The following is a 22,827-nucleotide window of genomic DNA, read 5'->3' as shown; positions in this document are numbered from 1 at the left end:
TGCCTTTCCTTCTGCTCGTCAGGTGCCTCGTGATGGGCGTGGCTAAAGACAGGTGAGTTAAAGTTTAGGAAACAAACCCAGTGCAATTGTGAAGTGACAAAACCAAATAACAGAAACAGTGTTTCAGAAACTATGAGCTCTGATACAAATGTTACATGACAGTTAAATAATATTTGCTTTTCCACCAAGGGGCTGAGTTTGTGTCTTCTGTCATGCCTCATTCCTTCATTGACGTTAATATAAAGCCTCTTTAAGTCTACAATTACACAGAGTTTTTTTTTCTTCAATAGTTTCCATGTCGGAATTTCTGCATATTTACACCAATGATAATTCCTTGCTGCTTTTATATCGTTTTACATACACTCTACGGGCAAACGGAGATATCGCGTTATTTCAGTGATATTACGTCACTCGCTCCCGGAAGTGCTCGTTATGTAGGCGATGGTGATCGGTTCAAAGTACGGCTGTGCGTTTTAACAATAACACACGACTAACAAAATTATCTTGTAGTATGCGTCGAATCGCTTCAAGCAGAAAGCTGTCACACTGCGTAATACTGGCTCGTGTGTGTGTGTGTGTGTGTCACTTTCGGTTGTTAACAAGCCAACGTAGTCCAAAATGCTAGTTAGCATTAAAGCTAAAAAAAAAAAACAAGCCTAGACTGATTTGAGTCGTTTTTTTTTTTTTTTTAGCGAGACAGTTTATAACAACCTTTCGTTGACAAGCGAGCAAACTACAATTTAAAACAACGGGTTGTATAATATACAACGCAAACAAGTTGTTTCCTTGTTATGAAGTACTTGGGCGAACGCGTGTTCATTTGATTTGTTTCCAAACTATGTCAAAAAAGCGACACAACACTGGGATCTGATAACCGAAGCGCTGAATGGTGCTCTGTTGGACTAGATTGTGTCCTGCATGGCTACGTGTCGTGTTTTAAGATACGCTCACTTTCTGAACAAAGGACTGCCGAGGAATCAAGTCTGGACAAAACCACCAAACAACCTCTCACTCGTGGTGTCGGCTCAAGTTGTATTGTGAGCACGTGTGCGGTGTATTTTCACATTTGGATTGTGTCTCGTATTATATGTGGACATGTCTTATGTGTTGTCTTCTTCTTTTGCAGAATGACCGCGCTGACAGATTTGGAACCTTTAGCAAAGCGACTGAAGACTCAAACTAGTGCCCCAACATCACCTTCTTCTCTCGAAGGTAATTACTTTTTTTTTTTCTGTCAGTAGTATATGACAAACGCCTTTTTTTTTTGTTGTTTTTTTTGTTTTTTTGGTTCTATTTAAGTGCACCCCTCACTAAAACGATTTGTTTTATATTTTTGCAGGCCCATCTGCATGCGCTCGGAGTGCAGGTGATGAGACTGCAGCTCAAAACAGAAGAGAAAACAAAACAAAGATGGATATACGGTTAAAGACTGGAGCGGGTGGTTCAAGAGGCGTGAAGATGAAAGCTTCCCTTCAAAGAATCGGCCCCAGCCAGCAACACGGGTTCAATAGTACTCTTGATCGATGGCTGGTTAAGCCCTCAAAAAAACCAAGAACAGCCGAAGAGCGCCAAACCGAAGAGGATGTAGAAATGACGGGTGAGGATGGCTTGCAAAGCACCTCGGGTCAGTCGCTCGACTGCAGAACTGCTGAAAAACATTCCGTCTCCGACACGGATGACGAAACTCAACCTTTGACACCACCAGACGTGGATCAAGACTGTCCTGTGTCACCAGCTTCCCCAGGTTCCGCACAGAGTGGTCTCAAGAAGACACGGTCTCAAAATGATGGCAGAGTGGAAAAACAAGACATGGAGACGTGCTCGGAGGACTCTGTCAAACACGGGAACAAAATAACAGACTTCTTCCCCGGGATCTCATCTCCAGGTTTACCTGCGAGACGGCCGGACAGGTCAGATGCGTCTCAAGGAAAAGAAGATGCAGACAAGGAACCTTCCTCTACCGCTCGCAAATGGCTCGGGGTGCCAATCGGTGAGCTGAGGAGGATGCCAGAATGTGGTAAACCACTTCTTCCTCTGAAGGATGTTCCTGCCCATCACACTGTGATGATAAGGGTATGAGCAGTTCTTTGTTTGTTTTGTTGTACAAAGCACAGCACAAATGTGTATTCCAGTCAACAGTTCATCATTTTGTAAAAATGAATTGGCTACAAAAAGATTGTTATATGGTGTTAAGTGTAGATTAAGTCAAATGCGCATATGATTTGAAGGTTTTTCTTTTATTCAGTTGCTGGTCTGATGAAGAACTATTGTTTTAACTTAGTGACTCATTTATATTTATGTAACTATTGAGTTGTATCACTGGACTCTAAATACAAAAGTCTTTTATATCCAAATTATTAGGATTGCTGTACAGAAGTATTTTATCACGTGTATATTCAGTATTTTAATACCAGAAGAACATCGTGATGATTTATATAAAGAATAAAAATGATGACTTTGAATGTAGGTGTTTCTGTGACTTAGCACCTGAAACATAAACCTTTAAAACATCGAACAGTGCAATATGATGTCTCTTACATTATTTCAGTAGTTTTTTTTAATGAAAAGATGTTACATGACATCTTTTAGAATGACCATGTATGCAAAGTTAACATATTAACATACAGCCACATCATCTTTAATCAATTATTCTTCAATTTTCTGACACATACTAACCCTGTTGGGTTTGCAGGCTTTGCATTTGCTAATGTCCTTTATTTTCGTTTCCACTGACAGACAGACCGTCTTCAGAAAGGTAAAGTTCCTGATCCGTACCCCAAACAGTTTAAGGATACCTGGGACGACATCCATGTCAAGATGCCCTGTTCCAGCAGGAACTTGTTTCCTGTACAAGACGAGGTAATGCTTCTGGTGTTTATAGACCCGTCATTGTCACTATAATAAAACCTTGTAGTCAGGGATTGTGTTAGAAAGTTAAATAAATAGCATGTGTGTGCAATGATGCAAAATTGCAAGAAATGGGCCGAACAACACCGGTATCATTTTATGCTTATTAAAAGGTGAACTGAATTCACTCTGCAGAGACGTGACAAAATGTGTCCTTTCACAGGAAAAACAAGAACTGCAGAATAAGAGTCGGTGGGAGCTGATCAAGGAGACATTAAATACAACATTTACAAGTCCACTTGAGTTGAAGGCAAGTTTCACATCTTTGTACTTTTATTGGCAACATCTAATGTGTCCATTTTTAGACATGTTTGAAGAAAGGAAACATTTATTCTGCTTTGAATGAGAATTGTGTGTGTTTCCCATGCAAAAAGTTACTTTGTCAGACAATAATTAGAAAAAGTGAAGTCTAACATCCAGAAAGAGATGGGAACAACCAAAGCACATTTTGGAGTGGGTGGGGCTCGACAACACTGTAGTTGTTGTTACCAGACTTTGCCATAAGATGGCATCATGAGCCCACAAACTGAAAAGCGCACAATCTCAGAATTGAGATGTTTTGATAGTTTTTTGTTGTAATGCACACATACAGTAATAATTGTGATTCAAAAATAATTATTCAGATTAATTTAGTTTTTCACTTTTATATATTTTTTGCTTTCTATGTTACAGAAAGCAGTATTGAAATACAGTGCCTCACAGGCCAAGAAGTGGGACTTCACAGCATTGCATTCGTACTGCACTGAGGTAAATAATGTGTTTCATTAGTAAACTGCTAATCCTCTGACATCTGCAACATTTCTGCTCATCTGCATGCAGGACAATATTAAGGCAAACATCAACCGTCCAATCATGACACTTAATTGCCAAACAAGGCATTGCAAACTAGCGTTGGTGTTTCTCATTAGTCCGGCGTACAAACAGTATTACATGAAATGGCATTGTGAATCAATAGCATTAGGTAGGCCCAATAACTTAATAGCTCCGTATCCAAAAGTAATGACCACCACTATACAGCCATTTTTGCTTCATCAAACTTTATAATTCGTTCGTCTACTACTTCACAATTTCACATAATGTCATTGCCAGCGATCGCAGAAAAGTCAGATTTTCATGAAACATGGTGGAAGGTTGTAGCGCGAGCCAAGGAAGAACCCGTCGCATTTTGGAGTGGATCCGAATCACCTGGCGGATCCATGAGTTATTTTCACGTCATTAACATTGCGAGATGTCATACATCTTAAAATTCCAGCAGATGGTGGTACAGTTCAGTAGTAAAAAAAACATAGGCCATTCAATACAATAACTCCCTGGAACAGTCCACATTGACAAGCTTAAACTTAATACAGCAAACAGTCGTTATGGAGCAGCCATTTGGGGACAGTGGTTTCAGTGGGGAGAACCAGAACCGGTACATTTGTAACATTGCCACAACTGTAAATATATCCAGACGTATATAGTGGTTGCGATTGCAGATTTACACATTATAGAGTAGTGGACTTTTGGCTTTCTAGTTAAATCTAAATGTTGACTTCCCGTTTCCAAAACCACTGTGAGTGTTTAATCAGTGGGTGTGTTTTAATAAAGACACAAAAGATTATAATTGGATAATTCTCTATCTGTACTTGTGACTTGATTATGTGCATGTACACACCTTGTTTATGCAGCATTACATAAATACATTCACAAGATTGGCTTATAAATATAGAAATAATAGAATGCGGTTCATTTTTTACATGTTTCAAGGCTATTTTGTTTCTGTTCCAAGGTAGGCAATTTTATTTACAGGCTAAGACAAAAATAAGTCTTGAGTTGCATCATGATACTGTTGGTTCACTGGTCTTTGCTAAGAGTTGTTAGTGTCTCCTCCGGCCTTATTTGGAGACCATCTATCATCTGTTGTCTGAATGTGCACTGCGTCATCCTGTGTAGAGAATCAGAGAGGGCTGTGCTACTGTCTGGCTCGGGAAGGGGATGGGAATATTCCATTTGGAGAGATGGCCGTGTTGTGACATGAGTGTTTGATAGAAGAAGCTCTGAGCCTATAAGACTAGACAAGTAATAGGCTCTATTTTCCTTGTGGTAAGGGAGCGCTCACTCACCCTGTACAACGTAGCGTCATCTGGAATATATCAGCTACATGTTTTAATATTTCACCTGAAAGACTACATGTAAGGCTTTCTTCATGAATGTCAATATGCCAGATGTGTTCCTGTCATTTAGCTGAGGAACAGTAATGCTTTCCACAGTGGGGGAGAATGTTGCAGCCCTTCAGAGGCAAACTGTGAGTCGAGAGAAATAATTCAATCTTTTGACAAAAGGTCACATTTAGTAACTTGTCAGAAATGAAAATGGCTGACATTACACCCCAGAGAAGGCTTTACTCCAGCCCTATACTATTAAATGCATTGTGTATGTGATTTATGTATAAAAGAAATTGTATTAGACAAAAATTTAACATGTTAAGAGGCTTTAGCCAAAGGCTAAGATTTGTTGTTTCAGCAGGATTTGGATTGGTTCACATCTGCTGAAATTGCTAAAAAAAAAATAATAATTGTTGATGTCATGCTGGAAAATATCCAGCACCATCAAATATATTAAAATAGAGTTGGTTTAGAAGTGAGGTGCCATATGTACTGCAGATAATGACATCAAACATTCAATCTCTGACTGTTTTGTTGATTAAAGTGAAGATGGGATGTCAGCATCACTGATGATTGGCAGTTCTCTAACTTGACTGTCTGCGTATTTGACTGTAAAATAGTGAAACTGAAAAGGGGTATAATTGGGCAGTGGACACTTGCAGGTAACTTTTTAGAGACACATAAATGTCACTGTGGCTCACACGAAATACATTTGCTTTATTTACGCTCTGTGTTATTGCAGAGTTGACACACACAGGCGCAGCATCTCGTAACAAACGTTTATTGCCTCTGTCCTTTTCAGAATTTACTCAGGCCTGGCTTGAGTCACAAATCTGTTCTTATTTGTTAATATGCTGAAGGCTTCATGTACAGTATCTGTAACATTGATAGAAATAAATCTATGTTGGTTTTTGTTAACATGTTTAATTAAAAAGAAAACAATTGCAGAGGAAGCTAAAATTTTGAAAATTTGAATGGCTTTCTAATTAAAATGGGAGAAAGCAAACAATGCAACGAATGTACCCCGTTTTGCACTTTCCTACGTCTGCCCTGGCCCCGTGCCAGATTGTAACAGAATGATTTTGAGTGTCAGACAAAAGTAAACACGAATGGCATGGAGTGACGGGCCAGGCAACTTCATTGAATATTCATCTCGGCACCCATTCCTTATGAATAACTGAATAGATGTTGACGGACAGCATCAGTTTTGCTTATTCCTCTTTTACCAGCCGAACCAGTGCTGTATTTACAGTTATGAGTGCACGAGGGTTTTATTTTTTACATGGTCACGTGTCACAGGCAGAATGCTTCATTGCTTAGACCTGTGGGGAATAGGAACCGGAGTGAGAGGTGTTGTTTTAGATATGTATGGGAGCTCTGGTTTCTCACTGGCCACAGCCCTACATGTTGCTTGATTGCTTTGTCAGTTCGCTGTGATGTACAGACCTGTATCAAGTCACACAGAGAGTTAGTTCGACTGATTTGATGCGCTGTCCCCTGCTGATTTAAAGAGCTCGGCTTATACTACCTCAGCTATATCCACTGTCTCTCCCTGTCAACTGCCTTCATTTATTACGCCCATAGGAGCAGTTTATGATGTCAGCCAGGTCATTACTTATGACAGTGTTTAGTCAGGCCTCCTTTTCCATAATATAAATGTCCTCGGCTAAATTACCAGTCAGGGCTCCTTGTCCTGAGAACACACCGTCCTTTCCATTTCAAACACTTGGTCATTTGCATCCCTTCCAGGAACACTGTTTAATCAGTTGGCATGGCTGTACAACCTTGATGAAATTGCTCTGTGATTGATCAGTCTGACATTTTGTAGCCAATATGTGTGTAAATACGGGTTGTGTACAACATCCGCTATCTATAAGATTCATAGGTGCAGTGGAGCCATGGATGGTGGGTGTGTTACTTTAATATTGTTTGGGGTGCTTTTTTTTTTTTTTTTATTATAGATGAGCTGTCCATCTAAATGTATTTTAATGATATGAAGCCATATCTTTCAGAATCCTTTTTTTAAATGCCGAATATGAAGTCATACATACATGAAGTCATACAATATATACACATTATCAGTTGTCGCTCGCTGTTTTACATCTGAATGCACAGTATTGCAGGTTGGACGGCCCTTTAATGTTCTGTATTGCTGACATTTTAGCATAACTTGTTTCTCTGTAAAATTGTACCTAAAGTAACAAGATTTTGACACGGGTCGGAGTTGTTCATTTTATCTGTTTGTCTGGAACTCATCAGCCCAAACTGCTAATAATGTCACAGCTGAGTTTTGTGGCAAAACAACAAACATAAACAGATCTCTCGCTCTCTCCAAGGTCCTGAAGCCGGATGCTGCTCAACATCTGTTTGACTCTGTGCTGCCAGAAATGGTGCAATTAGCACTGAGAGCATCTGAGCTCTGCACCAAGGTAACACCCATCACTAACCAATGGACACCGACTCACTGGTGTGTGACACAGTAGATCACCGCGGCAGGTTGATCCCAAAGGTCGCGACATGACAAATAATCTTGTGAAATGCTTGTAAAAACGGTGAGGTCAAGGCACGCAGCCATTGATGGTCATTTGTCAGATGTTTTATAGTCATTTTGGTCATCTGGCTATTTAGGCTATTTAACACGTGAATGATGACGAGCAATGTGTGTTTACGGGGCGGGGTGAGGGGAGCCTCGTTAAAAAGGTTTTTGTGCATTCATTTGGCCATGCAGCCAATCATCTAATTTCAATTTCACATCTGTGTTAATTTAATTTCTAGTTTAATTAATTTAACACCCAGTGTGGCCCAAACAAGTAAAAATATAATAGATTTGTGATAATTCATGGAGGCATGTGACAAACAGTCCACAAAATTAAACATCGGGTTTACACGCGAGTAGCAGACAAAGTTTTCTTATGTTTTGCATTGCAAGAGTTTAAATCTGTTTCCTGTTGCTGTCTTTGTAGCTGGTCATTTTTCAAACACGCCAGATGAATCTATTTTTTTAATGGATAGAAAGTTGTCCCATCGAAAAATCCGCACTGTTGAGAATACTGTTTGTGGTCAAAAACTGGGATCAGTGTTTGAGGTAGAGAGATTTGAAGTTTAATACGGAAGGAAACTGAACGGTTTGGGAAAGCAGCCATTATCTCTATGTTGTTCCTAAATTGGTTGTCAAATGTTTTGACTATACAACACGTAGCTGATTGCCTATAATCTTAACGTGACAAGCTCACTGCATTGTCATGACAGCATTTCTTAAACAAATGCACTGTTTATTTATAAACCCCATAACCTTCTACTGGGAGTATGTCGCATGTGAACGAGCGTGAACGGACGTTGATTGTAATTACGTACAATGACTGCTTCAACAAGCGCAGAGTAAATGCATTTATGTGCGCCATACTTCAATGTCTTGTTGGCTAGATTGACTGAACAAATGATTTTGACCTTCCTTTGTTTTCCCCCTCGGTTCCTCCTCAAGCCGATACCCCTCCTCAAGAGAGGCATGAACCACTCCATCACCATGTCTCAGGAGCAGGTGTCATGTCTGCTCGCTAACGCCTTCTTCTGCACCTTCCCAAGACGGAACTCAAGGAGGACCGAGTACTGCAACTACCCAGACATCAACTTTTTCAGGTCCGATAGGGATGTTTCCTGTTGACTCGTGGTGTTTGAAGTTACATAATCTGCTTGTAAATGATGCTGCCGTGACAACTAGCTTCATTTCCATGAGGGGGCACTACTGTATATGCTTTTTCTCACTCATCATTTTTATCTTCTGGCCGGACTGTAAAATTGGCACGACATAAAGACTTTGACGGTCTTAACGCTGCTCGACCTGCCAGAACCAGATGTTTCCGTTTATTTGTAGGGATACAGAATAAGTTACTGACAACAGTGGTGCATTACGTCATCAAAAAAACAGGTATTTATTTGTATAGCTTGCGCAGAAAAAGGCAAACTGACAAGTTATATTTCTTTATATCCATTTTGAATTTGAACGGGAGGCTGAGATTTTCACTCTTTTAAGGGCTCAGTGAAAAAGTATAAATTACAAGACGGGTACAGACCGTAAAGGAGACGCTGAAGAGAAGGTTCATGTGGGAGTCAACCCTTTTGACAAAAACCTTGACTGGATTGATTTTCTGAACCAACTGGTGCTTTGACTCTTGTTAAACATCCCTGTCTCCCCTCCTACTTTCTTAATATATTTTACATCCATTGATTATGTTGATTTAGGACACGATCTGCTATAGTTATATCTTTCTCTAGTACTTCCAAGTTTCACCAGAATGATAAATACCTGTCTTTATGTGTAGTTTGAGCCACGTACTTTTCCCTTTTAAAAGCACTGAATATGACAAACCACGGGGTATTTTCTTCATCCATGCAAACCTTCGCTGTCGAGATTGTTAGAGTGGTGTAATGTCAAATCAGTCTGCAGATCACTGTTCAGTCATGTCCCCCATCTCTGCTGGCATCACACTGTAATTACCTAAATGGAAGAGGAAATTGGATTAACATTGACTCAGATGGCTGCTTTTGACAACAGCGAAGGCCAGTGGCTGTTTTGCAGAAGGCAGTAAAAGAGTTCAATCGCATCAGCATTTCATTCACGTTAATGTTGTGATTTGAGCGAAGAAACAGGATTATCTTCTTTCCCTCCTGCTAAAAAAAAAACTGATTTTTTTTCCATTTTTATTTCATGAGAATGCTCACAGGGTATAGAAAATAGAAACAAAGCATTTTATCTGTGAATATCTTTCATTATCTTAGTGCAGACTTCTTATTTGCATCGAGATAAAAGCGACTATTAAGACTGTTTTTTTTTCTTTCTTCTTTTGGTTCATTTGAAGAAGCGCTCTGTCATTCAAAGTATTCCCCCGCAGACATTATTTATTATTTTACCAAAAAATGCAGTTAAATCAGAGTTTCACGACGAATTTTTCCTGTTTCTTTATCTATTTGTATGTTTGCTTGTGCTGATGATGCAGACACCCAGCTGTTATACCAAGTGTAGTCGCATATATACCCTTTTTTTGAAGTTACATCATATCTTTCTGCACATCTGTAGGAGGTATATTGATGTTATATAATTGTGTATTAATTCTCTTTTCCCCAAAGACCATATTGCGAGTTGTTACTAAAAGGCTGCTCTCACTAGTGACCAGCTTATGTCAAAGACATTTTCCCTGAGGACTACACGAGGCATGATTGTTTCTAGCGGCCACACTGACAAAAAAAAAAAGAGAAGAAAAATGAACGCTGGGGTTGACTTCGATGAATGAGTTTCTCAGCCCCTGAAGGGCTCTCAGTGCATCAAGCTTTGGCATTATTTCATTTCCCTCACATGAAATTTCTCTCTTTTTATCGTGGCATGCGAGGCGGGGCTGTGGGGTCCTTTACAGAGTTTGCTTGAGAGGCAGATGGTGGGCTTAATGCTCAAAGTGCATTCAAAGCCGTCCACTGCACCTCGCTGCTAGCAGCTTTGTGTGCGAGTACTGTATGTGTGTTACAGTCCAGGGGGATTGACCCCTTGCCTCCTGAGGACTCTGTTGCTTAAATGGGACGCGGGGCTTCTTAATGTATCCCCAAAGAGGGAGCCCGGTTTCCCTCTCTCTTCCTTTTTTTGTGTGAGTGCTGTGAAGTGTCACATGAGTGTTGCTCTGTGATGGCCAGCCTGGGGCGACTCCGTTGTCGTAACAGCGAAGGAGCTCCTAATCGGCCAGTGGCTTAAAAGGAAGCTGAGTGAGAGATGAACTAATTCATCTCAAAAGTTAAAGCATGACTGAACTCACATGGCTAAAATGGAGGTCGTGTGTCTCTACAACACCGGTTATACAGAGAGCAATTTTCCCTGGTCCTGGCTGTAGTTTTTTTGTGACTGTGAAAGTTGGTGGTTGGCTGGGATGCCAAAAGTAAGCTTTTCATTTTTATGAAAGGCGCATAATATGCCATATGTTTTCAAGAATTATTTCATGAAATCCATCATCTTCCTTCTCCTTCAGGCTGTTTGAGGGATCCTCTTCAAAGAAGATTGAGAAGCTGAAAACCCTGATGTGCTATTTTGAGAATGTCACTGAGCAAAGTAGGTGGTCAGGTTTGATTTAATTAAGACCGAGCAGTGATGCGATATCGTTTTTGTAGAGTAAAATACAGAACAGACATATGTAACATTCACCTTTTGTGTGTTTCAGTGCCCACTGGACTCGTAACATTCACCAGGAAAAGGTTGGATAAACCACCAAATTGGAAAAGGTGTCGTATTTTGATTCTATAATTGAAAAAAATATTATTACTTTAGTAGAAGAAGCTGCAATCTGCTAATCTATTGGGCTGTTTGGAAGCAAGTAAAGATCCATGAGTCGATAACTGGAAAACAATGTTTGCGCTTCAGCTCACAGACTCTGCTCACAAAGCTCCACATTACCTGCAAGGGGACCATCGAGGATGACGGTTATGGGATGCTTCAGGTAGGACAAATTGGAGGAGAAGTCCACCCTTATTGCTCATAGAGGGACTTTCATTTGTAGAATGCTTTTCTTTTGCTCAAAGGAGCTGTTTCCTTCCTGTGCTTGGTCCTTTCCCCCCCCCTCTGTTGTAGTCAGTCACTGAGCCCCCTCGTTCTGGAGTCTTCCACCCAGAATGCTTACTACTGCTGAAAAGGCCTTTGAGGGAGCCTGTGACACGTCGGAGGGAGTGTGTGCTGGGACTGGGGTCGAGGCCTCTGAGCCTCCTCTGCTCTCGGTGTCGGCCGCGCTTCCTGTAGACTGTCAGGACGGCCCGCTCTGGCTTTCACCTTTTGTTTGCCTCCAGTTGCCACAAACTGACAGCTGATGTGCACACATGACCAGCTCCGGGGCGCGCTGCAGCTCGGATTGATGGATGCTCTGCTGGGGTGGGGGTGGTGGGGAGGTTGCTGACAGCTTGTCAAAGCAGACTTTGGAGGCTGGCTCGTGCTGTCCCAGAGTTGAGTGACCAGTTTGGGGAGATCGGCCCTCAGACTGCTGCTCAGCCCTCTGCAGCTTCATACTGGGGTTGTGAGGGCGTTTGTTCGGGGCTGTCTCCAGGCCAATAAGCAACAACCGTCAGTCCTGAAATTGTAACATTATATGTTCCACATGGCTGCTTTCTGACTATAACAATCAATTTTCACGTCTCTCGTGAGCTCAAACGATCAGATGTGTATTTTCCTTTGAATCATAAACAGACTGAAATAAAAAAAGAACAAAAAAGAAAATCTATTTAGCGGTATGTTATGACTGGAGGAAGATGTTTACTTTGGACTGCAGGACTACTCTCTTGATTTGATATTTGCTACTGGGAGCTACACACTTAAGTGCTGCTCCTGGGGAGAGTTCTTTTTGACGTGGGGGGGCGGGGGGGATGTCACCTCAGGCCACTTTAACAATCAGCTTGTCAGGGATTCTGTCACAAAAAAATAAAAAGGGCAGAAAACATTTCACGAGGTGTTTTCCTCCTGTTGTAGGAAGCCGTACATTTCCCGGTCTGAGGTAAAGTTGTTACTTTGATATGGTTGTTTTATAAGAATATGTGCATTACAAAATCAGCAGATGCTGCAAAGGGCATGGATATTCCATAATTTTTTCTTCATCAACCATCTGTCTTAATTTGCAGGTGGATTTTGCCAATCGGTTTGTGGGAGGAGGGGTCACAAGTTCTGGTCTCGTCCAAGAGGAAATCCGTTTTCTTATTAACCCGGAGCTGATTGTTTCTCGTCTCTTCACCGAAGCCCTGGATCATAACGAATGTCTGATAATCACAGGTCAGTGAAAACAAACTACCTCATCTTGTTAAACAATCATTTCCACCGTATGAATTCTAATATTCAATTATTAACGATTGAGTCCTTTCTCACGCTTATCCTGCAATTTGACCGAAGAAACCTTGTCTTCATTCCTGGTCCCTCACACAGCACGGAGCACACACTGCACCGCCTCAATTTACCCCATTCTGACTCGGCAAGAGGCTGAAGGATGTTTGTGGCAATTGCCCAGGTGTTTTTTTTTTTTTTTTTTTGTATCCCTCCTTGTCACATGTTTCCTTTTGATTGGCTGTAAAGGGTAGAGTGGGGAGTTGGAGACTAGAATGTCCTGATTGCACTGCTGGGTCTTCCTGTTGAGTAATTCCTGCTGGCTGTACTTCAGAGTCGAGTGTTTGCAACAAACAAGCCTGGGACAGACCAGTAGAACCAGTAACAAGAGTTAGACTTACGGAGTCCCAGCAGGAGGCTGATGGCTTCTCTCTGTGTCGCTTCTTTATTTTTATTTATTTTTGTATCTGTCTAACACGGTTCGTCTACACTGTTGTTGCTGCTGCTTGATTGCGTTTGATGAAGAGGTTCGACAACCAGTGTCATATAGTAGTTGCTTGTCAAAACAAAGCAAATCCAACTCATTCTGCAACAATAAAGATATATAAATTAGTGTGTAAATATTACAGATGGCGTCCTGGAAAACTAACAGCATAAAAAAAAAACAAAAAAAAAAAAATCCAGTGAGCTCTTAATAAATACGAGATGTCTGGATAGATGTTCTAGCCGTCATGGAGTAGATAGACCGAGATAGATTTAGAAAGAGTTGCCACTGGTGAGACAGGTGTTTCAGCAGCGTTTTGCAGTCCTTATTTGTTGTCAATTTATTTCCTTATTGCAGATATCAAATTTGTATATGTTAATCGATGTAGATCCCCAACATTCCTCATATCTACAAGGAAAATGCCCGTCACCCAAAAATAGATGAACTGCTTTAAACACTGCATAACAAGTGGGTTGAACAGGAAGTGACGCGTCGCAGACGCCGCCCTCCCAATCGCCAATCGTACGGCAGCATAAGAGCTCGTCACTTTGGCAGAGTCACCTTCAGACTTCTCGCCGGCCATCGCTCCCGCGCCTCCACTTACGCCACTTAACTTTATTACTGGGCCCCAGAATTAATTATAGCTGGAAGACCTGCCCAAGACCTGCTCCACTAATGGACTTCTCCATTCCATCATCTTTATTAAAACCTGCCTGCATCTCTTGTCCCCCGGTTGTAAAAATCCGAGCCTTGGCTGCATTGTGGGCGTTTGGTAAATCATATTCCCCCGGTGATACGTTTTGGCATACAGTACGGAAGCTAATGGATCTTACCTCTGCACTGAAATTTGCAAAAGTGCCCCGGCCTAATTGAATTTTCCTTGATTGCTAGATATCCGGCTGCCATTGGGGCGGTCAAAAGTATAAATAGCATCAAGGGGAAGTCATAAGATTCATTGATGAGTGCTGACAAGAAAATACGCTGCATGCATGATGCAAGCAGGAGACAGTGGCGCAGGGAAAATCTGCTGGACTGTGCGTATGTTTGAAAACAGCGTCCAGTAAAACTAGTGGTTAGCTTACACAAACATTATCATGTATCGGTATCATTTCTACGTTATTCTTATTGAAGGCAGCTACACTTCATTGTTTTTTTTTTTAAGATGGAAAATGGTGGTGTTCTTGTTTGTTCACATACAGTTGTTGAAAATAATGTAGTTGTAAAACTGGAACTTTTATTGTTTTTTTTTCCAACCAATGAAAATGTACACGAGGTGAAATGTGATCAATGGAAGGATACCGTTTAGCTTCAAAATATAGGAGGATCTGGAGGATAAACTGGACAAAATAAAATATAGGTTCAGTCATACGTCCACCACAGTATTAAATAATGGAAGCCTGCACTGTTATTGTTGTTTCGGTAATGTGTCTAAAAACGTTTGCGTCCACGTCTCTTTCTGCTCTGCGTCCCTCCAATCAGTCTCTCTGTATTTTGAACAAAAAGACACGTGTCTTTGTGTTCGGACAAGGTTCCTTTAGCAGTATAATTCAAAAAAACTTGTTCACAATGAAAAGTAGCCAATAATCGTTTCCGGGGATTGCGTAACATTTCCCCAGAAGGTTGTTACGTTGCCCACTTAAGTATGATTTAGGTCCCTTGCGACATGTTTTCAAAGTAGTGAAACTTCTTCACTTACCCAGTTTTGCCTTGACATGACAATGAGATGCGCTACTGACCTTTCAGTATCCGGTCTCCCACAAATACCAGTCACTTTGTTTTTGATTCATTTACACATGAATGAAACAACCTTCAGAGCATTGTGAATCATACCTGCTGATTTTTATGCAACCTGTTTGGTATTTAGAAATCATTCCTAATAACCAGACACATCTTTCCTTCGCCAAGATGGACCGGTTTCCCACTACAAATACATTTTAAATGACAAAAGGGTTGCATAAAAATCAAAAGCTTAATTTTGTTCCTGGAGAACGTTCCTTTCAAATGCAATGAATGGCAGATCATAGAGTTTGATATTTTGGGAGAACCAGTAAAGGTCAAGTCTGTTCATAGTTAACACAATGTCATCTAATTTGAAGGCAGTAGTGTTAGCTTATTGTGATCATGCTTTGCATTTTTATATCTAATTTCTGGCATCACTGGAATATTTTAAAAATAGAATTATCTTGTTTTTTTGTTTTTTTTGTCCAAAACTTAGAATAAGAGCTTTGTATTTAATGTAAACGCAAATATCCACTTAGCTCCCTGTGGGTGCAAGTTAAGGTGTGTGTATGTGAACACCGCCATCGCCTGCCTCAGTATACTCTTAGATCGCAATGTTAAATTACCTTTTGACCCAGAATATAGTCTGCGTCTCTTTTTGTTTTAACAGCATAGTCGTGAACTTAATTAGGTACTTCAGCGTCTTATACAGGCAGTAATTTGCTTATGACTCAAAAAAGAAAAAAGAAAAAGGAAGGCTGTCTGATTAGTAGTGAACTGTCTTGTCAAGAGGAGTGCACTCGAGAGAATCCCCCCTCCCCCCCACACCACCACCACCACCACATGTGCACCTCCTAATACCTGCTGACCGAGGCTCCACCACTAATCACTTGGTTTATTCACTTTGCAGCATGAAGCATCTCTGCAAGTGCTCTCGACAGCCAGGTACTAATGAGTGCTAATGAATGGGAAGTTAATTTGTGGCCTCATTTGTTTAACTCTGCCGTGGGCTCCCCCGCCCTCCGCTCCCCGTTAACGGGCGTTGAGTGTTCCCCTGTGAGCTGGCGGTCAGTCGCTGCTCCTCACGGCGCTTCAAAGGCGGGTAACAACTTGACCTTCCTCTCTTCGGGAGACAGCTGCTCCCGTTTCATTCGATCACGTTGGGGCGAATTACACTGACAAGTGTTTGTTATTACAATGAATGTGTGATAGATTCTCTGTTTGTCTAAATGACCCGCTTTGGAGGATTTCTTTTTTTTGTATTTTTTTGCTTATTTAGTTTGTCAATATGGATACATTCTAAAATATATTTAAAGAGTTCTTTGCTACAGAAGTATGTTTTGTTAGTTTACAGTATTTTATCCACCACTAAATGTATCTCAACGGCAGTCGTGTCAGAGTTTGTAATCTTGTTCTTCTTTGCTTCTTGTTTTTTTTGTTTTTTTTCATTCCATATAAATTGCCTCAGAATTGATGTGCTGAGTAGCACGGTGTAATCTTACTTGTCTTTCAGCTACGTCTAATGAATACATCTGGAAGTTGTCTTCATTTCTGATCGATCATATGTTGCTGCCTGCTTTGCAATGACGTGTGACAGATGTCCTTGTTTTGTTTTCAGGAACGCAGCAGTACAGTAAATACACAGGCTATTCACAGACCTACGAGTGGACTGGCATCCACCAGGACACAACTCCAAGGTATTTATGGCGCGTACATAACATTTTTTAAACAACAGATGTATTTGGCTCCTTCGTTACAACCATGTAGTTCTGTTTTAAATATATTGTCTTTATTGTTAGATGGATTGCCTTTTTGCGCAGACATTCATGGTCCCAGAGGATGACTCTTACAGACTTTGATGGTCGCGTGACTTTTTCTTCTGATTTATATCTTAGGGTACCATTTTAGTTTTTTAGGCTCTCCAGTACTGGATGGATAACAAAGACATTTAGTACAGATTTTCATCTCCCTCAGGATAAATTGTAATGACCTCAGCTGTCTGCTGACCTTTGCCTAGTGCCATCATCAGGTCCAAATTTTATTTTTCCCGTTCTTTGGTTTATGACCCAATAAAGATAAACATCATACTTGCTGAGCATCTGCCTGTTAGCATTTCATTGTGGCAGTCGGTTACAACTGAAACTGTTCAAGCCCTGTAAATCTTTTTTGAAGAAAACTTGCCCTTAATTCATTTTTTATGATTATTTGCAGTGATGACTGGCAGAGAAGATGCACTGAGATTGTGGCCATTGATGCGCTGCACTTGAGGAACTTTCTGGAACAGTTTCACCTGGAGAAAATCAACCGAGAACTAAACAAGGTCATCTTTTACTTTTCATTTACTCTCTATTTCCCGCTCGCTTTCTTTCACTGGTCCTGTTTCTTTCTCTTGTGTTGCTGTTTCTTTGCTCTGCATGTCCTCAAAACATTTTGGTTTAAACCAAAATAACGAAAAACAAAACGTCACTCTATGGTGAATGCTGCTGTCAGTGATATTTTAATTTTAATTTTTTTTTTTTTTTTTTGTCTTTTAGACAAATAAACAGCAGTGTGTGTCATTTAGCAGAACTGTGAGGGCACTTTACAATTGCTCTTTGATGTTATTCTTCCATCTCCCATTGTCATGTCTCCTTAACAGTTTATGGATGCCGTGATGTCATTTTTAACTTTGTCCTTTTACTCCATGTTTGTTTTGCACAGATTTAATGGCTTGTGTGTCAATCCATTTGATCGCTAATGGGAAAACAGTCTCATCCAAACTCTTAGCCAGTATTATATTGATTCATGTTTACTTTTCTCAGGGTAAATATGAATTATGTTTGTTTCATCCGCATGTATTACGTACTGACGTACTTGTTGTATTTATAGACAATAAGCATAATCCTATTCATTACACTGTCCTTTAGGCCCAGAATTAATTTTAATGAACATAATTGACCTCGGGGCAATTAATCACAGCTATGAAATTTACATCATGATTTAGTTATTTTTTTTTTTTTTTAAACAGGGTTCCTTTCATATGTGCAATTTTCCCAGAGCTGTCATGTCTATTCATAATAGAAAATCAAGACGTTGATGTTGTCGAGCCGGCCGTCAGAAAGCATGGAGGAGTTTGACAGCTCTGACAAGGCTGTGAAAAATACACCAACACGGAGATCAATCCTGTTTCGAATATTTTTCAGCTATCTGTCATATCTGCCCTTTCACAGGAAGAATTTATGATCGGTCAAGGGAAGGATGGGCACTTACAATTCATTTTCACTCTGCACTTCATTTCCAGTGTGAAAATGAATGACCAGAGCCTCTTCAGATCTTTCGTTTTAACATGTCCTGCTTTTAGAAATGATTTTTCACGTGACTTACATCACACCTGACATGTCAAAAGCTCTTTTATGCTTTTTCCTCTCATGAAGAGCGGTTTAGTTCAACGTTAAACCCACATCAATTTCACCTTAACTGCACAAAGGCACGATGTAAATAAATGTACGATCAGCCAGGCCAGCAAACCCTGGTTTGTTCATGCATCGAATGATGTACAAAGCGCAGGCCTGCAGGAAAATCCAATTACTTTGTTGCTGTCTACATTCCTTTATACATTTGAGAGTACGGAGACCTTCTGTTGACGTGAATCTTATAAAACATACCTGTGGTCAGGAACAAGAGGGCGATCCTGATGTCTGACGCTAGTTCCGATTCCAGATTCTTTCACATTACGACAAATGTCCTTCTGTTCTCAAATGAATGGCCTGGCAGCATTTTGGCTGATCACTTCATATCATTTTAACTGCAAGAAAACCTGGTTTATTCACAATTTACTCATTGTGAGGATTCAAAATGAATACTTCACTCACAATTTTTTTACTCTGAATAACATTTGCGTGACACTGCATAACGGTTGATGGTTCACAGGTGTCCAGAAGCTCAAGGTACATCTCACCGTAGCGTAAACTATGAAGTATTTACTGTGTACGGACTAGTGGGATTTCAGACTCGACAAATGTTTACAATGTACTTGAGTATCTGTTACAAAACACTTGTCGAAATAGTCTTTTTCTTTGTTTTACATTTACTTTTCTGATTTGCTGCCTTTGATCTTGTCTTGACTCTCTCTTCATGTAGGCTTACTGCGGCTTCGCTCGCCCCGAGGAACAAAGCCAAAACCTCGCTGCAGTGGCGACGGGGAACTGGGGCTGCGGAGTGTTCGGAGGTGACGCGCGTCTCAAAGGTAAAAGCACTGATGTAAAGTGGCCGTCAGCTGGGCGCACGGAGAAAAGGAAATCCTTTATGCGCACTTGTTAGTCTAATTGGCCTCTCTTCCTCGGTATAACGGAATACAGTTTAGATTGAAAAGCTCCAGCGGATCAATGGGGGCATCCATTTGTCTTCTGGGAGTGCGTTCATTTACTTAAAGCCGAGTCGTCTCCTTCCGCCTATTGATCAAATGACAAAGTTAATATGTTTCATTAATAGTGAAATTGATCGCCTGCTTTGAGTCCATCAATCTGTTCCAGCTTTCTGTCTGTGCGTTGTATCACTGCCACTGCGGGGGGAGATTCGAGAGAATTTTTGCTAACCACTTGCAATCGTAGCTCTGCTTCCTGCTGTCTTATCTGACTTCGAGCCCCTGATGCTTCCTGAATACATACGTCCACCCATGCATATTTATTAATTAGCTATGGCAAGGCACAGCTCTCTGTAGGCACAAATCCTCTACTGTCTGCTTAATGACATGCCTCCGGGGAAGAGCTCTGCAAGTCAGGTGTTGTTCCCCGCCTGGGTTTACCTTCTGTGGCCTCAGATCACCGCCTATTTTTTTCATTGCCTGATGATTTTTTTTTTGGGGAAGAAAGCAGTTGAAACGAAGAGGAGGAGAGAAACTGCTGAAATGTAGAGATATTCAGCTTAGCCCTATTCTGAAAATGTTGACTCAGTTTTGCTCATTAACTTGTCCCAGCCTTCATTAATCAGCAGACATATTTCCAGTCTCTTAAAATATTCACAGCTCTCCAGGGCCAGACCTGGCCTTCCTTTGTAACTAATCCAGGGTTCTCAGTGGGGGTGAGACCTATTCACCTCCCCCCCCCGATTACTTACCTCTCACTGTACTGGCAACTGAGGCTGGTGTCGCTCAGGTCTAAATGGAAACATCAGCTACAGGGTGACTTCTCTTTTTTTTTCCCAAGCATGACACTGAAAATGTGGAAAGTCCTGGAAAAGGAGATGCTCATATTGTTTTTAGCTTATTTAGTTTCCTTTATTATATTTTCAAACTCTTATGCAATTTATTAAAAACCAGAAGTCAGTCCGTGTACTCCACGAAAACATATTTTGTGTCACTCTCACTGTTGAGGTTTAACACAGCCTTCTTTTCCTCCAGCTCTGCTCCAGATGCTGGCAGCTGCTGAGGCGGGCCGAGATGTTGCGTATTTCACCTTTGGTGACAGCGAGCTCATGACAGATGTCCACAAAATGCACTCTTTCCTAACTCGGGAGAACATCAGTGTTGGTAAGGTGAACAGCTTCTAGTTCATATGAAATTGTTTATACCTTCTTTTTTGTGTGTGTGTGTGTATGTGTGTGTGTGTGGACTTTTTCGACTGCACTTCCAAGAATGTGATGCAAGAAATAACAACATGATATTTTCTCTCATGATATAAATAATTCGATTTCATGAAACAGTTCAATGGCTATTTGTTGATCCTGAAACATTGTTGACATACTGTTTGCTGGGATATCGGTCCACTATGGAGACTAGAAACTATACACAACCTCCTTGTCTCCGTCACAGGGGAGGTGTATGATCTCCTGGGGCGGTACTACAGCTCGGTGTGCAAGAGCTGCCTCGGTCGGCACCCTGACGTCAGCCTCTACTCCTTCATCAACCGACAGGTCAGCTCCTCCCTGGCGCCCAATGACTCCAAAAGGAGCTCGGCCAGACAACACGTACCCACAGACTGCCATTAAGGTCAAGTGGCTGATTAGCCACTGTGACTTATCTTCGGAAAAAATCTAACATTTCATTAATAAAAAAACAAAAAAACAAAAACAGTCTGCCCTCAGCTTTATTTTCTTTTATTTAGATTTTTTTTGTTTCAACCAACATTTCTTCAATAGCAGTACAATATACCAAACGTGGTTTCAAACACTTGGCAGACGAAAATGAAAATCTGGTATGCAGATCGTTCTCAAGAGCAGCTGAACTGCAGAGGGTGGTTAGTTATGACCCTGTCTGGCGCTGCAGTCAAAACTGTGTTCATTTTGCTGCAGCTGGTAATACGGCAATAGATTGAGCTCCAATGCGACACAATTGTGATTTTAATGGTGAAGCAAAGGTTGCCATCCATCTTCTCTGTTTGTCATGTTGCCTTTTTTTTTTTTTTTTTTTTTACACCCACACGTATCCAGCCTAATTGAATTGGCTGTCAGAAATCAAGTTAAAGGAAAAGAATAACAAGAATGGTGTTTGGAAAGTTCAGAGCGGTCTCAGAAAAGTGGTTTGATTTAAAGAGCAGCCTGCCTCTTTGAGAAATAATCTCTTAACTTCTTCATTTATTTACTTACAGTTATGGGTTTTGAATGCACTTTTAATATATTTTTGTGGATTGGTTTGTATGCAGTTGCACTTAAAAGCTTATGTTGATGGTTTTTTTTTTTTTTTTTTTTTTTTTTTTTTTTTTTTTAATGTTTTTATCTTAATTGTTACATAACCACATTCGAATAAAAAAAAGTGTTCATTTTTCTGATATTTTGTTTTTTTTGGACAAATAAAATCAGTTTGAAGTCAATTTTATATTCTAATTTCTAATATTGTGTAAATTTTATTCAGCAGCCATCATTTTAATGGAGCCACAAATGTCAGTAAAACATCTCTGAACAATCAGAATGAGAGCTTCTTGTCCCATGAAGGGAAAATGACTTTCTATAGAGCCTTGCCATTTATCCTTCCCTTGCTAGTGCTTCACCCTTTCACTCAGAGTTTAATAAGGTCATACCTCTTATATAAACTGTACATGACACCTCATTAAGTAAAGAGTAGATCATAGAAGGCCCAGTCAGATGTGAAAGTCGGGCAGCGGGGCTCCTGTGTGAAATCCTCTGTCTGTTGGACATAAAAGTCTCGGAGGTTAGACCTTCAGCAATTTGAATTTAAGTTTGTCTATGAAATTATACTGAATTCACAATATTAAAAAGCTGAAGATGCCGTATCGTAAGATTATAGAGCTAAACATATTTAAACCAGGTTATGTTTTAAAAGAAAGAGTAGTAAAACCTCACGAGGTTCCAGCCTCTTTTAGTAAATAATAGACATTACTTTCACTGATACATTTGTGACTTTCCTCGTTGTGTGATCATCTGCTTACAAGTCCAATGAGCTGTTCATTTGCAGAATATCAAAACAGTCATGACTTTTTTTTTTTTTTTACTAAATATTTTTAGTTGAATGCTAAATCAGTTTTGTTCGCTGCCTCCTGGGAGCCTGTAAGTGAACGAATGAGGTGTAGGCGTCTCTCGGCTTGGCGCTGTCTGCCCTCATGGAATCAGAACCCGAAGTAGGGGGGGTCTCTCTTTGTAGCCGGCTGAGTTCAATTAAAGCCTTTGGTGGCATCTCCCCCGAAGGGGATCCGCCATAGATACCCAGGGGTATCCTACTGGACTGATCCCTGTGCCTCATGTGTGTTTCTGACCTTTAGGCTGCCATCTGTTATGAAGTCACGAACATGCACAGTGTTTAGTCTTTT

The 22,827-nt window shown here is 40.7% G+C and overlaps 1 protein-coding gene across 1 annotated transcript; it reads left to right on the top strand.

Annotated features, from left to right (window-relative positions):
• The first annotated feature begins 439 nt into the window (after nt 1-439).
• On the top strand, nt 440-21,831 carry LOC138617148 (poly(ADP-ribose) glycohydrolase-like). The gene is made up of 16 exons (XM_069691908.1): nt 440-458; nt 1,340-2,073; nt 2,737-2,859; nt 3,071-3,157; nt 3,580-3,654; nt 7,388-7,480; nt 8,533-8,687; nt 11,060-11,139; nt 11,249-11,309; nt 11,449-11,524; nt 12,690-12,837; nt 16,707-16,785; nt 17,300-17,408; nt 19,208-19,313; nt 20,466-20,594; nt 20,877-21,831. Exons 2-16 carry the CDS (start codon nt 1,411-1,413, stop codon nt 21,050-21,052), a joined length of 2,160 nt encoding a protein of 719 aa, XP_069548009.1. The 5' UTR covers nt 440-458; nt 1,340-1,410; the 3' UTR covers nt 21,053-21,831.
• The last annotated feature ends 996 nt before the right edge of the window (nt 21,832-22,827 follow it).

This window comes from Brachyistius frenatus, unplaced genomic scaffold, assembly GCF_029030835.1.
Source record: "Brachyistius frenatus isolate BFR_SWC_R1_liver_20210118 unplaced genomic scaffold, ASM2903083v1 Contig_11, whole genome shotgun sequence".
NCBI classification, from domain to species: domain Eukaryota; kingdom Metazoa; phylum Chordata; class Actinopteri; family Embiotocidae; genus Brachyistius; species Brachyistius frenatus.
The sequence above is the reverse complement of the archived record's forward strand: the minus strand, read 5'-3'. Positions and strand labels throughout refer to the sequence as shown.

Excerpts from the sequence above, each read along its gene's own strand:
- LOC138617148 (XM_069691908.1), top strand. The coding sequence starts at position 1,411 with ATGGATATACGGTTAAAGACTGGAGCGGGTGGTTCAAGAGGCGTGAAG. Across the intron at positions 11,140-11,248 it reads TGAGAATGTCACTGAGCAAA|TGCCCACTGGACTCGTAACA; the intron begins GTAGGTGGTCAG and ends TGTGTGTTTCAG. Across the intron at positions 20,595-20,876 it reads TCGGGAGAACATCAGTGTTG|GGGAGGTGTATGATCTCCTG; the intron begins GTAAGGTGAACA and ends TCTCCGTCACAG.